The sequence below is a fragment of the Ambystoma mexicanum genome, chromosome 14, assembly GCF_040938575.1.
Source record: "Ambystoma mexicanum isolate Mex_15411 chromosome 14, UKY_AmexF1_1, whole genome shotgun sequence".
Lineage (NCBI taxonomy): Eukaryota > Metazoa > Chordata > Amphibia > Caudata > Ambystomatidae > Ambystoma > Ambystoma mexicanum.
Window position 1 is genome coordinate 624237522 of NC_090940.1, and position 14892 is coordinate 624252413.

General features: G+C 49.4%; 1 protein-coding gene across 2 annotated transcripts in view; it reads right to left on the minus strand.

Annotated features, from left to right (window-relative positions):
* EXOC5 (exocyst complex component 5) overlaps positions 1-14892 on the minus strand; it is a 248070-nt gene that overhangs the window by 116662 nt on the left and 116516 nt on the right. For both annotated transcript variants that reach the window (XM_069638074.1, XM_069638076.1), the window contains exons 11-13: positions 10088-10297; positions 8975-9122; positions 6521-6629 (exon numbers count right to left, since the gene is read on the minus strand). In XM_069638074.1, coding sequence (XP_069494175.1) covers positions 6521-6629; positions 8975-9122; positions 10088-10297 — 467 coding nt within the window. The remainder of the gene's footprint in view (positions 1-6520; positions 6630-8974; positions 9123-10087; positions 10298-14892) is intronic.

Consider the following 14892-nt stretch of genomic DNA (forward strand, 5'->3'; position numbering starts at 1 on the left):
GACCCATGCTGGAGAACAACAGTTACAGGTAAGTAACTTGTTCCTTCTCCAGCATGGGGTCTGGCATGGATTCACATGCTCATGAATAAAGAATACATAGCAGTACACACATGCACAACCACGGGAGGTGGCAAAGGCTCAACATTAAGCATCACATCAACTCAACATTAAGCATCTTACCTCCTCACCAGGCTCACCTCAGGCGAACAGGTTGCGCAGCACTGCTTGGCCGACCCTGGACTCCTCCCTGGAATCCCGGTCGACGCAGTAGAACTTCGTGAAGGTGTGCGTCGACCTCCACGTAGCAGGCCTGCATATGTCCAGCAGGGGCACACCAGATAGGAACGCCGTGGTAGCTGCGATCGCTCTGGTGGAATGGGCTCTCGGACGGCCAGGCAGCGGTCGGTTTGCCAACCGGTGACAGCACATGATACAGCCGGAGAGCCATCTGGAGATGGAAGCCTTCGAGAGAGCCTTCCCCTGATTGACAGGTCCAAAGTTCACAAAGAGTTGTGACGTCTTCCGAAAACCCTTCGTGCGGTCCACGTAGAACTTCAGCGCTCTAGCTACATCCAGCGAGTGCAAAGTCCTCTCAGCCGGCGACGAAGGCGACGGGAAAAACACAGGTAACACCAAGGGTTCGTTGAGATGGAAGTCCGACGGTACCTTGGGCATGAAGGAGGGGTGCGTCCTGAGCACTACCCTCGTGTCGTGGAAAGTCAAGTACGGGGCCTTGCAGGAAAGGGCCTGGATCTCTCCCACTCGTCGTGCGGAGGTGATGGCCACAAGAAAAGCTGTTTTCCACGATAGAAACTTCAACGGGGCCGAGTGCAGAGGCTCGAACGGAGGTCCCATGAGCTTGGTCAGCACCACGTTGAGCTCCCACGCCGGGGCCGGAGCCTTCACCGGCGGGAACGATCTGAACAGTCCCTTCATGAACTCTTTCACCAGACGATGAGACCACAAGGACGTCCGGCCCGTGGTTCTGGTGTATCGGGAGATCGCAGCAAGATGAATCTTGATGGACGCGTGTGCCAGACCAGCTTTGGCCAGCGTCAGCAGGTACGGCAGTACTTGGGGAGCCGTAATCCGTAGAGGGTTAATCTTCTGTGCGTGGCACCAGACAGAGAACCTCTTCCATTTGTGTCCGTAGCATTTAAGAGTCGAGGACGCCCTGGCCTTTGCAAGAACCTCTCTGCAATCGGCCGGTATGTCGTATCCTCCAAACTCTAGCGCTGCAGGAGCCAGGCCTGCAAGTTCAGCGACTTCGGGTCGTGGTGGAGGATGGCGCCTCCTTCCCTGGAGAGTAGGTCCGCGTCCGCCGGCAGCTTGATCGGCGGGGACGCTGACAAGTCCAGAAGGTCCGGGAACCATATCTGCCTCGGCCACGCAGGTGCGACGAGGATCATCCTGCACCGTGACCTCTTGAGCTGGTTGACGAGCCGGATTAGCAGAGGCAAGGGAGGGAACGCGTAGAGGAACAGGCCCTCCCAGGGGAACGAGAAAGCATCGCCCATGCTCCTCGTCTGGGGAAACCTGCTGGCGAACCTCCGGCACTTGGTGTTCGTCGCCGTCGCGAACAGGTCGATCTGGGGTGTGCCCCACCGTCGGAAGAGGCGATCCACCAGATCCTGCCGTAGTTCCCACTCGTGGCACGAGCGCAGCTCCCTGCTGAGTGAGTCGGCGATGGTGTTTTTTATCCCTGCCAAATGAAACGGCACCAGAAAAATCCCTTGGGCGACGGCCCAATGCCACAGGTCCTGCGCCTCCTTGGACAGCGCTGGGGACCTGGTTCCGCCCTGTTTCCTGATGTAAAACATGGTGGTGGTGTTGTCGGTGAAGATCCTCACCACCTTGCCCTTGAGGGACGGAAGGAAGGACCTGAGGGCCCAAAACACTGCACGGAGCTCCAGGACGTTGATATGTAGGGACTTCTCCGTCGGGAGCCAGAGTCCCCTTGCGTGCAGATTTTCGGTGTGCGCTCCCCACCCTTCCAGGGAGGCATCCGTGGTGACAGTCTCCAGGTGGGCTGGGGTCTGGAAGTCCATGCCCGCCGTCAGATGCGCGCGGGTGCCCCACCACCGTATCGCTCGTCGGAAACTCTCGTCGAGCTTGATCCTTTCCTCGAAGCTGCCCGTCGTCTGGATCCAGCGCGCATCCAGGAATTCTTGCAACGGGCGCATCCGGAGCCTGCACATGGGAATGAGGTAGATGCAGGAAGACATCATCCCGAGGAGGGACTTGATGGACCTCACTTTGGCCGCGTCGGCCACCAACATCCGTTGCACCTTGCCCAAGATGGTCCTGGTCCTCTCCTCCGACGGGGAGGCCAGAAGGGACACTGTGTCGAGCCTCGCTCCCAGAAACAGTGCGACTTGCGCGGGCACCAGGTGGGATTTGGCGTAGTTCACGGAGAATCCCAGGTCCGTGAGGAGTTGGACGGTCCTTGCCGTGTGGACCACGGCGAGCTCCCTCGTCTTGGCGCGGATGAGCCAGTCGTCCAGGTAGGGGTAGACGTGGATCCCTTCGCGGCGCAGCTGCGCCGCCACCGGTGCAAGGCACTTGGTGAAAACCCTGGGTGCCGACCGTAGTCCGAAGGGAAGGGCTTTGAACTGGTAATGACGCCCTTGGACCACGAATCTGAGGAATTTGCGGTGCCCCTTTAGGATGGGAATGTGGAAGTAGGCATCCTCCAAATCCAACGACGATAGGAAGTCTCCTTCCTCCAGCTGACCCAGGACGTGCTGGAGGGTGACCATCCGGAACTTCTGCGCCTTGATGAACTTGTTCAGACGTCGCAGGTCTAGGATGGGGCGCCATCCTCCCGTCTTCTTCTTCACGAGGAAGTATCTCGAGTAGACTCCGGAGCCCCGAAGCCTCTTTGGGACGAGTTCGATGGCGCCCTTTCTGAGCATCGCCTTTACCTCCAGGAGAAGTTGAGGGAGGTGAAGTTCTTTCCTGGCCACGGGGGGGACGCGCGGGCACCTTCTTTGAAACTCGAGCGCGTGGCCCCGGGCCAGGGCGTCCAGCACCCAACGGTCGGTGGAGATGGACTCCCACACGCTGACGAAGCCCGCCAGCCGGCCTCCCACCGGGGTGCTTCGGTGGGGGCCCGACCCCACGGCCGGTTCAATCCTGCTTGGACGCGGCCTTGCCGCCTTGACCTCCTTGGCGACGACGGCGGGGTCCGCTAGACTTGCCTCGTCCTCTGTAGGCCTCTTGCGACGACGAGCGGGCCGCTTGACGGTAGGAAGCGAAACCGCCGCCGGAACCTTTGGAGGCGCCATTGCCTCCGCCGCTCCGAAAGGGCGTCCGTCGTTGCAGGACTCCAAGGGCCCGGGCCGTCTCAGTATCCGCCTTGATGGCCTGAAGGGAATCGTCCACTGTCTTCCCAAACAGGTTGTTCCCGTTGAAGGGCATGTCCAGGACTCTGGTCTGGACGTCCTGCCGGAAGTCCGTAGCTTTGAGCCATCCACGACGTCGAAGGCAAACACCGTTGCCCAGCTGGCGGAACCCAGTGTCGGCGATGTCCGTCGCCACGGTGATGGCGTGGTCCGAGGCCACCTCACCTTCCTGCAGGATCTCAAGGGCCTCCGCCCTCTTGTCGTCCGGCAGAAAATCCAGCAGGGGAGCTATCTTGTACCAGAGCTCCCTGTCGTAGCGGGCCACGATAGCCAAGGCGTTGGCCGCTTTAATCGACGAGATGACTCTACGCCCCATAGTATCCAATTTCTTTCCCTCGCCGTCCGGCGGGGAAGTCGATGTGGAGGCCGCACCCCCCCCCCGCTTTCTTCCTGGCTGCCGCGGAGACGACGGAGTCCGGGGTAGGCTGCGCCCGGAGGCATAGGGGGGCCGTGTCCGGGACCCGGTACTTTTTCTCGTACCGGTCTCTTCTAGCTGGCGTCGTGGAAGGGTTCTTGAGGAGGGAAAGGCCCTCATCCCAAATGTCGTCCAACAGAGGCACTGCGAGGACCGTCTTCCTCTTGGCCTCGCGCCGCTGATAAAGGAAGCCTTCCTTTTTCTTCTCCTCAGGGCAGAGTTGGAAAAGCTCGGAAGCCCTGGAGATCATGGAGTGGAAAGATCCGATCTCGTCGGGCGGAGAGGCCCTGGTGGGAGGCGACGACGGAAAATCCTCGTCGTATGCCTCGTCGTCCGTACCCGTCGCTGCCGTGTCAGTCCCCGTATCATCCCCTCGGGTGGACGGGGAGGAGGGCTGGAAGGGGCGCGACGGTTGAAAAGGAGGTGGTGGATGGATCCTTCTTTTCTTGGTAGGGGGAACACCAGAAGGTCCCGGTTCTGGATCCCCCGACGGGAGAGGTTCCTCCGTCGGTAACGGTAGCCTCGTCCTTATCTCGGAGCATAAGGACTGTATGGCCAACAAAATGGCCGCCGAGTTGTCTTGCGGCGCTGGCAGAGGGGAATCCGACGGGCGAGCAGGGGCCCCGTCGGTATCCTCGACGATGTCGTCGTCGTCACCTGCGTCGGGGTCCATTCCGACGGGCTGGCCTTCTTCCACGCCTAGGCCGTGGCTTAAGACCTCGATCAGCTCCTCTTCTGAGGTTGAGGCCGACTCTACGACGACGCCATGCCCCCCCTTCTTCTTCCCCACGGAGGGTTTCACGGGGGTCCTATCGATGGGCACAAAGGAAGACTCCCTCCGAGGAGGCAGGGAGATTCTGGGCCCTGAGGTCGCCACCACTGGTGCAGCCACCACAGGCTGAGCCAGGGCCGCCGCGACCGTTTCGATAGAGGGCTTGGTCGGATGGATCAAGGCCTTCACCACCTTAGGTGCGCTCACCGCCTTATCCTTGAGGGAGGGGGCACTGCCACGCTCCTCCTCTGCCTTAGAGCTCGACCGGGGCCTCTCCAGGAGCTTCGCCGGGTGCTCGGCCTTCCTCTTACCCGACCCAGAGCGTTGGCTCGTGGTTGATGGTGCCGGGGAGGGTGCGCCTTGCCTGGCGCCCGTAGAGCCCGACCGTTCGGCGCTCCCGGTGCCAGCGGACTCGCGGTGCTTGGCCTTATGTTGGGCTCCCGTCGCCGGGGCGCCCTCAAAGGTCTTAGAAGACCGCTCGGATTTCTTCTTCTTCTCGCCAGACGGGCTCTTACCCTCCAGCCAGTTGGCGAGACGTTGATGGCGGTCCTTCATGGTCCGTTCCGACATGTTGCCGCAAAACGCACAGTCCTTCTCCACGTGCGTCTTGTCCTCATGAAGGCAGTAAAGGCAGAAAGAGTGTTCGTCCTCCTTGAAGACGTTCTGCAGCTGGCATCCAGGGCAGACCCTGAACAGCTTTCCGGGCGTCGAGCTTCCCTTCTCCTGGGCCATCTCCGAGACAGGGCCTGAGAAGCTTCTGGAGTCCTCCGAAGTGTAGCTCGACGAAATCTTCACCCTTGAGGGGCACAGGTGAATCCGACACGGGTCCCCGTTGATCGGATGTAGGATCGGTGGAGCTTGAGGCTCTTTTGACCGAAAGAATCGAAGTTTTTTGTAAAAAGCGCGAAAAAATAGCACTAACGCTCGAGAGCAATAGCACGAGGATCCCAACACATGAACGTGCGGTAAAAATCTGAAGATGGCTGCCAGAGGTGGTGCTTAGGTAGAGGGCAGTCATTGGCTGTGGTCAGTATGACGCAGAGACCAGTGATTGGTTATTACTACGAAAGACAGATCAGAAACGAAACTGATACTAGTTTTTTCTTTACCGAGGATTCCCAGCCTGACGACGGGGAATATTCATGAGCATGTGAATCCATGCCAGACCCCATGCTGGAGAAACAGATATTCTGAATCTGAAAATGTATTATTGCAAAATAAAAAAGAGGTTTGTTCAAAACAATGGTCTATGGATATCTTACTCATGTAAGTAGTGCAATTTCTACCAGACATGACAAACATAGGAACCATATACAGCAGACAGTCTCAGGTCAGATAATGGCCTGTTTTTGGGAACTTCCCTGGATGTAACAGAGGCCTGTTTTTAGGGTAAGATAAAAGGGGGGGGGGGGCTTGACATCATTGTGCTACCTTTGCTTTGTTGGCAGACTGAGGGATACAAGGTGGCGATTACCTTGGTTACTTCGGCTCTAAAACCTGGGTGATCACACAGGAGGCTATGTGTCAAGTGGGTGGTTCTTGTGGTTACTTAGACACAGTTAGAATTGGTCCACTAAGAGGCGGATTAGGCAGCTCAATATTGGTCCAGAGATGAAATATATATGGTTGCTAGCCAGGTAGTGAGTGGGGTATGATGGGCCAATTCAGCCTGGACCAAGCTGGGATTATGGAGGCCTCAGGACCGATAAGGAAGTTCAATATTGTTCCACTGTTTAATTGATTTAGTTATTAGTCAAGTTCTGTGCGGGGCCAGGTAGGATGATTTCTGTTGGGAAGTCCAGAAGACATCCTTTGAGCGGTTTTCAGCATCAGGAATGTGGAACAGAATCACGCATTGCTTTTGGGATGTCACACACATACATGCACTTATTGCACTGGTAAAATGATGAGGTACACATGCAGACTTACCCGCCAGTCCTATCTCCAGGGCATAATCAATGTGTTCGATGCATAAATATTCCACAAGAATAGTAAATATCTTAAATGCATTTTTCGGTAAATCAGACGGATCTGATAGCTGGGAAAATGAAAATAAAAACTGTATGTTAAACAGTTAAGTGACCCTTTACACATGTCAAAATATTTACACAAAGGGCCATGAAGTTAAGCAAAAGATCAAATCTAACATCACAAAAAGTAAACTATGAATAATTATATATATTTATTGATTTTGAGGCAGCTCAATCATAGAAGTTGAAATGCACTTGTGTGTAGTGTAGAGCATTGCACTAGCATGCTCGAGCCTGGGATGGAAAAGCCTTGTTAAGAGTAAGACATCTACTGCTGGATAGGCAGAGTATTCCAATGTAGGCACTTTCCCAAGATATCTCAAAACCTTCAACCCCCTCCCCCCGCACCCCAGGATAGTCTTTGTGCTACTGAGAAGGTGTTGGATCAAGTGTGGGAGGCTGAAAGAGCTTTGGGTATGTCTTCCATACTGTATAAGAACCTATAGATTATGCAGGAGTGCCACAGAGTGGTTTTGCATGTAAAGATTTCCAGTTGGATTATCAAGGATTTGAAGAGTTACTATTTACTTCCCCTGTTCTCAAAGCACTTACTTTATAAGTAATGGCAAAGAATAAACCGAAGGAGCCTCTGACTATATACTTTTAGCTTGCCAGCCGTCGCTGGCCCGTGGGGAGTGGGGGTGGGATATGCTAGGCAGCAGCTTGCTTTTGGAGTCCACCTGTCTCACCACCTTTCTCCCACACCATCCTGTTTGAGTCGCTAGAGGCCAGGCTCCTTCCATTCTCTCCAGTCCCTGCAGGAGTAGCCACTACTTCATTCAAGGTATGAAACATACCATTGCTTTGTAAACCTTGGTAACTGACATTTCACAGAAAACATTTCTAGGAATAGGCGCACATTTACATTGATACTGAAACACAAGAAATTAATGAAATAAACACTGCAATTGAAACATGGTGGGGTTAGGGGAGAGAGTGTTGTTTGTTTCCTAGTATCAGATGGTAAATACGGGCCAGCAGCCCCATCACATGGGGATGCTATTTAAGCCAGGCAGTGGCTTTAAACGGGGAATTGAGAACAGAGATTAAATCAAGGAAGGCCTGGTTGTTGGAGAAGGCCGGGGGTGAAGAGAGGGCTAGTAAAGAGGAGTGGACCTCGGCTAGACCGGGAACCAGATTTCATTAGTGTTTGGTCTGTGGTGAGGCGGGGAGGGCAGAGGGGAAGGCACAATGACTCTGAAGTATATAAGTGGGGTTAGTCAAACAGAGGGTTTGGTGGTGAGGACAAACAAGGTGGGGTGAGGATGAAGAGAAGAGGAACTCCAGAGTGTCACTGCAATCAAGTGTTGACTGGTTATGGAGAGTAGGCAGGGAGGATAGGGTAGAGTTCTAGGCAGTGAGCTAGAGGGGTTATAGGAAGGTTGAAGTCCCCTAGGCGGGAATCGGGAAGGCGCTCCACCTCCAGGAAGGAGTCATCAAGGAGGCTTGGAACAACAAAGTATAGCAACAGTTATAGGGTTGGGTGCGATGGGATGAATGGCATGCGTTCAAAGGCGAGGTGGAGAAAGGCAAAGGTTTCGTTTTTGGCTATTTAACAGTTGAAATTAGTTTTCACTTAACACTTAAAGTATTTTGGTGTTATATATTATTTCTAACAATATTCCCCCTTTTTCATTCTTAAAATGATAATCTGTTTATTAGAAATGTATGTAAATATGTCATATGTAAAACGCTTCAGATTAAAGCGCTATATAAATAACAAATTATTATAAAAAACAAAATATCATTAAATCCCCAAAGTATTTATGTTTTTCTTAAATTGCCCTTACAAGGGAAGGAATGGACGATGGTTAGAGAAAGTCAGGTGGTAACTTGAGTGGCAGGGAAGAAATCATTGTTCCTAGGCACTTCTAGCTGCTGTGTGCCTGGGAATTGGTGCATGGAAGACCTTGTCAACGCATCACATGGGACATTATCGAGCTAGGAGGATATGGCATCTTTGTGCCTTACCAGCCAAGAATTTACGTGGAAAGGCCACGTATTATAGGACACTCAGCGTACAGAGATATAGAAGACAGTACAAACTAGTGAAGTGGATTAAAAGAAGGTTGGAATCAAGCTGAAAGTAAGGATTATTTTTTCTGGGGTCATGGGATGGAACATTCACTTAATGCCTCTGGTCAAAGATCAAGGGTATAAACTATTATTGACATCTATAACCTGCATTTGCATTTCAATAAGCATTAGCCAGCGAGTGGACATTCAAAGACGGGAAGCCTCTTTACAAGCTTTAAAAAACTGCTTCAACAATAACATGTGTATGGTCATGGAGCATTTAAAGGAGCAAATACAGACAGGGAACAGGTTGAGAGAAAAACAAATTGTCTCTTACCCGGTGACACCTCTCAAAGGCCTGCTTTGTCTCTTGTAATAGGTTAACTACGACTTCTTGTGTTAGAAATGTCTCTCCATGCGTATCGATACTTGGGCCGAGAGATAAATTGGTTCGTTGCCTAATCCTCTCTTTAAGGTCTTGAATTCTAGTACAAAAGACAACGATGGAAACAAATGTTAACCATGCCAATTTTATTTACAGCAAAAGCTTAATTTCTACTTCAATCTCAATACCATAAATATTCTTTCTAGAACTCTCCTCTACAGTTTGCCTGGTCGGAAAGGAGCAGTACTCTTGGAACGAAAGTCCCTTAATTACAGGTTGCCATCAAGATTAGTCTCGATGGACGGATCAAGCGGGGTCTTTGCACTTGCCTTTTGTTAAGAACTAACAACAATGCAGCAAACACAGATGAAGATCAATTGTTCTATTGCTACATATTGCTCACCAACCTTGCAGTGCTCACTGGATAATGTACAAAGCAGATTACAACTTCCTACTGCCCCCCGCCCTTGTAGTAAACAGTAAAGGTGAAAGTGTATTAACCCATTATCCACTTTTCAAGACCTGGGATGTGTGCATTGTTTGCTTTCCTCTGGAGAAATCCTCCACCCACAAAGTGCAGAAATGCTCCTTCTCCTGCAAACCAGGTAAAAGGTATTGTGGGTGTGCTAGGAATGTTTTCTCCAAGTATCTTCTGGTCTTCTATATAAGGAAGCGGTCACCATTATGTTAATTCTGCCTTTCAATAAGAGAGTGAGGCAGGCTTATAGGAGCGGGGTACTGTGGTCATGAAGTACAGTTACTCAACCCACAAAGGATTGTCCACACAGCATAATTACTAATAAGAACATTTTAGTGTAAAGAAAGCAAAAAGAAATATACACATATACAGGTAAGAACTGAAAATAAGCAAGGGTGTTATTTAAAAAGGGGTGCTTATAAAAGATCCAAACTACTTGCCGGCACGGCTTCAAAACATACCTTTTCAGGCAAGGTTACACACCAGGACAGATGTCGCAATTGAATAAAACCGCAATGCTACAAGTAGTTCATTTTTTATGCAGAAAACTATATGAACAGGTTAAGTATTTAAGAATAAAACCATACCCTCCTGTTCCAAGAGATCGCTTCTGGTGGTTTTTGGAATCATAATAGCGCTGCAGAATCATCGAGCTCCTGCTTCTCAAGTAACCAGTTTCCACATCAATATAATTCTCCAAGTAGGAAATGAAGATGGACTTCATAAGCTTGGACAAGAACGTCTGCTTGTCTGTGCCCAAGTTAAACTCCATTAACTTGCTTGAAAGGTTGGTTGTCCTTTAAAAAAAAAAGGAAGCAAAAAAATGATTAAACACGAGATTTAACTAATTCTATTAAAAACCAAGACGTCCATTCTACTTTCCCATGGCATGAGTCAGATTATATTTCCATAAATATCCAAAGGAGGATTACAGCTAAACTAAGCAGCACGCAGAATACAATCATCAAACCATCAGATCTCTGGATCTGAAGAACACTGAGGTTGCTCACCACTCGTTTTCTTCATCTAATACACGTTTGTACCTTTTACTAGTTACTATGGCTCGACTCGAAGGCAAAATGAGTTTAAGCTGCATGAACCATGTTGTCAAAGCATAGCACGTGTTTAACGGAAAACAAATGCAAGTTGATACTGTAAATAGGCTAAGAACCATTCATTTGCAAGCTTCCAAGACCGCAGTGTGCCTCGGTTAGAAAGTGGTCTTTGAAAGTGTTTATACTGCAATGCGTTGTACCTCACGCTAAATGACTTGAAGAACAATGACTAGTTGCACACTGTACTCCGATAAGAACGGATGTACTGTTAGTACTTCAATGCAGGATTTGCAACTGCAGTGCATGAAACAAACAACTGTCCACGAGGGGCACGAGGCAACCCACTTTTTGTAGATGCAAGACAATACAGAACAGAATGGGTTCAATATCCGGTCCCACGCTTAAGAGCATTGACTCCGGCATGAGGCGAGATTTAAAAAAAAAAAAACATTTTTTAAATGCATCTTTTTTAAAGCCACGCTCAGTGTATTTGGGAAAAAAAAAACCAAGAAGTGAAATTACAAATAAATCAATAACTTAAAGAAGTTCGAAAGAGGTTTATTTTGTGATGAACATGGCCATAAAAAGAGTGACATCTTTAGAAGTATACAAGTAGCAAATGGGACCATGATATTATCATTCCTCAAAGTGGTTGCACATCACTCCAGTTGTTCACAAAGGAGCAACACTTACAGAATTTTAACTGTAGCATTACACGAGATGCACGTTTGTAGCATAACAATGCTGCATTAATCCTTTGAGTTGTTCCCCTTTGGACAATATGAACAAGCCCTAAACAGGAGGTCTTGTTTTACCCGAGTAGTACACACAAGTGTCCTTACTTTAGGGAAGGTAGGCATTAAGTAATGTGCCCATTCCCAGCACTAGAACGCAGGCAATTTATTATTTTAGCCTTAGAACTTGGCTTAAGTGATGCACATTCAGAAGAGAAGATGAGTATGCATTGCATTGTTTTTTTTAATTTTTTTTTTTTTAGAGTAGATGACACTATTCATTACAGAAGCCCCAAAGTCTAGTTGTATAATAAATATCAAATGTATTTCAGTGCATCTCTGCAGGACTTGGCCAAGGTATATATTTTTAAAATGCAAAACACAAGATAGAGAAGTTATTGGCAGGGATGTATAGCCTACTAGAACAGTTATACCTCCAATTGGCTGCAGGACTTAAAGGAGCTAAGGGGTACTTCCGCTAACCACCAATGCAAAGAATGCAAATGTGTACATCTTCAGCCATTGAGGACACAGCTCAATCGCACTTGAAATCAATCCAAAAGTCTAGATTGTAATATGTATTTGGTAACGCACGACCCCAAGCAGAGCCTTGACCACAGCATTATCCTTTTGAGGATAGGCCCATTACGACCACCAGCCTTGCTGTACAGTACGATACTGTGAGGAGCCAGAGATGAGACACGGACACAGAACTTACGTTTGTTGCCATGCACTTTTATTCAAAATAAAAAGGGGGTTTGAAAATGCCTTACTGTCCCTACGCTAGGCAGTATTTTCCGTACTTCAACCAAAACTAAGGGTCTGTCCAATGTCACTAAGTCCAAAAAAAAACAGTCCTGTGTCCGAAATCCTATCCTCACATTCTAAAAGTAGCTCTAAGGTGCTATGGTTAATGTCTGGTCACAGTGCCAGCGGATTAGCTCCCTTCAAGCCTCTTAAGGGAACAAATCCTCCTTGGGGTTCTCTGGTCAACACAAAAAAAAAATACCTTGTATTCAACACAACTTAGATGCAAGTCCCAACTTCGTGCGATACCTGGTGCACTCCGCTGCCAGGTTCTTTTCTACCTCAATTTAACTTTGCTCACGGTCTTTACTTTTGCCTGGTGTATTCCTTTGCCAGGACTTCTTTACGTGATTTGTTTTACACACTTGCAAACTTGACTTCTGCTTTTAATGTGGCTCATTTTACACACTTGCAAAATTGGCTTTGCCTGGTATACTCTTCTGCCAGGGCGTTTAATGTGATTTCCTTTACACACTTGCAAACTTGTCTTTGTTACATTCACCTCAATTAGTTCTCTTTCGGTAATATTGAATCACATATTCTCTTTCTTTCACTTCACTGTCCTGTAACATTCTTTGGTAGCGGTGCCAAAGCCCCCTGCAGTCCAACTCTCTCTGTAGGACTCACTGGCTTTCTGCAGCGCTCTTTGGCTTCCTTGCAGGGGAAGCAGTGGTTCAGTATCCTGCCTACACCTTGCAGTCTCACCGGCTTCCACGTCCTTCGCGGCTCCCGCCTGGTTGCTGAACTCTTTTCCGGTGTAGGCGCTGCTCTTCGGTTGCCGTGGCCGCCAACTAGACTTGCCTTCTTCTGGTGGGGTCCCAGCACGGCAACCAGTGTCCTGCAGCCTTCCACCTTCTGCCTTCCCCTGGAAACGGCTCACTCCAAAGACTTCTCTTCAGCAGTTCGGTAGTCCCTCAGTCAATGCCGCAGAGACACAGTTTCCGCAGGTAGCTCTCTCCTTCTCCATTCAGGTATTTCCCGGCACCTACCACCCGCTCGTAAACACAAGAGCGTGATCTATACTTATCAGCCACATGAATCTTCATTGCTCCATTCAGCCTCCTCGTCTCAGTATTTTTACATGCATGAAAATGTGGGCGATTCTTGTTTTTTTTCTCACATGATACCGGAAGAGGTTATCAATGTTTTGTGGATATGATCTATGCCATTTATAACGTGCCTGTACACAAGTCTTCTAGGCGCGACAAGACAGAGGGGGTTGGGGTGGGGAGACAGAGGGAGGACAAGACAAACAGTCTTACTAGGCCTTGCGTCATTCAGATCGTGCAAGTGCGACAGTGCAAAGTGCAGGGGTAAGGGAGAGAGGGAAGCGCCAGGGAGAGGGAAAAGAGAAGTGCTATCAGAGAAGCAATTTTCTGAGTGAGTGCAGCCAGGGCGGCGCGGCTCTGGGTATGTGCAAGGAGCCAGGGGCCTCTAGAGGCTACAGTTAAAGCCCCTAAGTGTGTGGTAGGCCAGTAGGCAGTGCAGGGGAGACTGATCAGGGAGGGGAGTGATCATGGAGGAGCCTGGTACCCAGTGAGAGACTATGGGTAGCCAAGTAACCAGTAGGCGCAGCAGACAGGTAGGTCAGCAGTGAAGAGAGACTGAGGGAGAGCGCAGGGGAGAAAAGGAAGGTCTTGCGTAGTTTCCGGAACTTGAGATGGTCCGCCTCAAGTTTGAGAGTGGCAGGAGAAAGATCTACCCCCACTCTCTCTGGAGAAGCATCTGATCCTCAGCGAGTTGGAGCTAGCTGAGAGAAGGGCTCAGTGAGGGAACCCTTACAATAAGCCATAAAAGCTTGAGATATGGGGGGAACATCCCTAATAGGAAAGGGGGTACGTGTCTTCCCCTGATGATGCCACATTATCCCCTTGAGAGTCACCCCACCTCCCCCCCGCCCATGTGGTCCTCCATCATATAGTCACCCCTAAGGTCAGGCACAGGTAGCAGCTGGTGTCCCCTGGCCACATGGGGAGAAGCTACCTCCGGGAAAGGAGTGATGACAACATCAGATTCATCACAATACTGAATCTATAATGTAAAGTGGACACTGGCATCAGTTGCCCTCGAAAAGCGCCAAAATGGCACAGCAGCAAATTGCACGACTAAAATAAAATGAAGATTTTTGACCGATTTCCTAAAAAAAAAAAAAAAAAAAACAAAGCTTCATCTTTACCAATAAAACACAAGTGCAATACAGTTAAAATAGCATAGAATACATCTTAACCAAACTAAAATGCAGGCATATGATTGAAACAAAGAATGAAAACAAAGTGCCTACACTAATTATGTGTCAAAGGCTGAAATCACAAAAAGTGATTTCCTCTGTGGGTGTTACTACACGAGTTGGGCTTTCTGCATGGTGGCTAGCTCAGGGCGCTTGGAGTGGAGTTGAACTTTATGCCTCAACTCAGGTTTGTCTTTAGGAATTACATTAATGCTCCCGGCACCCTCAAGCAAGTTCCCACAGTGTCTAGTGTAAGGGTGCAGAAAAGGGGGAGACTGACACAGGAAAGTCATGTTTGTTGGCTTAAACTCTTATTTAATGAAAATAAAATAAAAAAAACCTCTCTGTAAAATTAAGAGGGTTTCCCTGCCTCAACCAAACGTAGGAAACAGTCAGAATGTCCAAGAAATTAAACTTCTTTTATCCTGTTTCAAATCATATTTCCAACCCTTACTCTTGTAACCAAACTAGCTAATATGCCAATGTTCTTGGTCCCGGAGAATGGCTCCAGTCTCATGGCTGACGACTCACAGTTCCTGTGCTTCGAGGAATTCTCTCCTGAGTTTTTG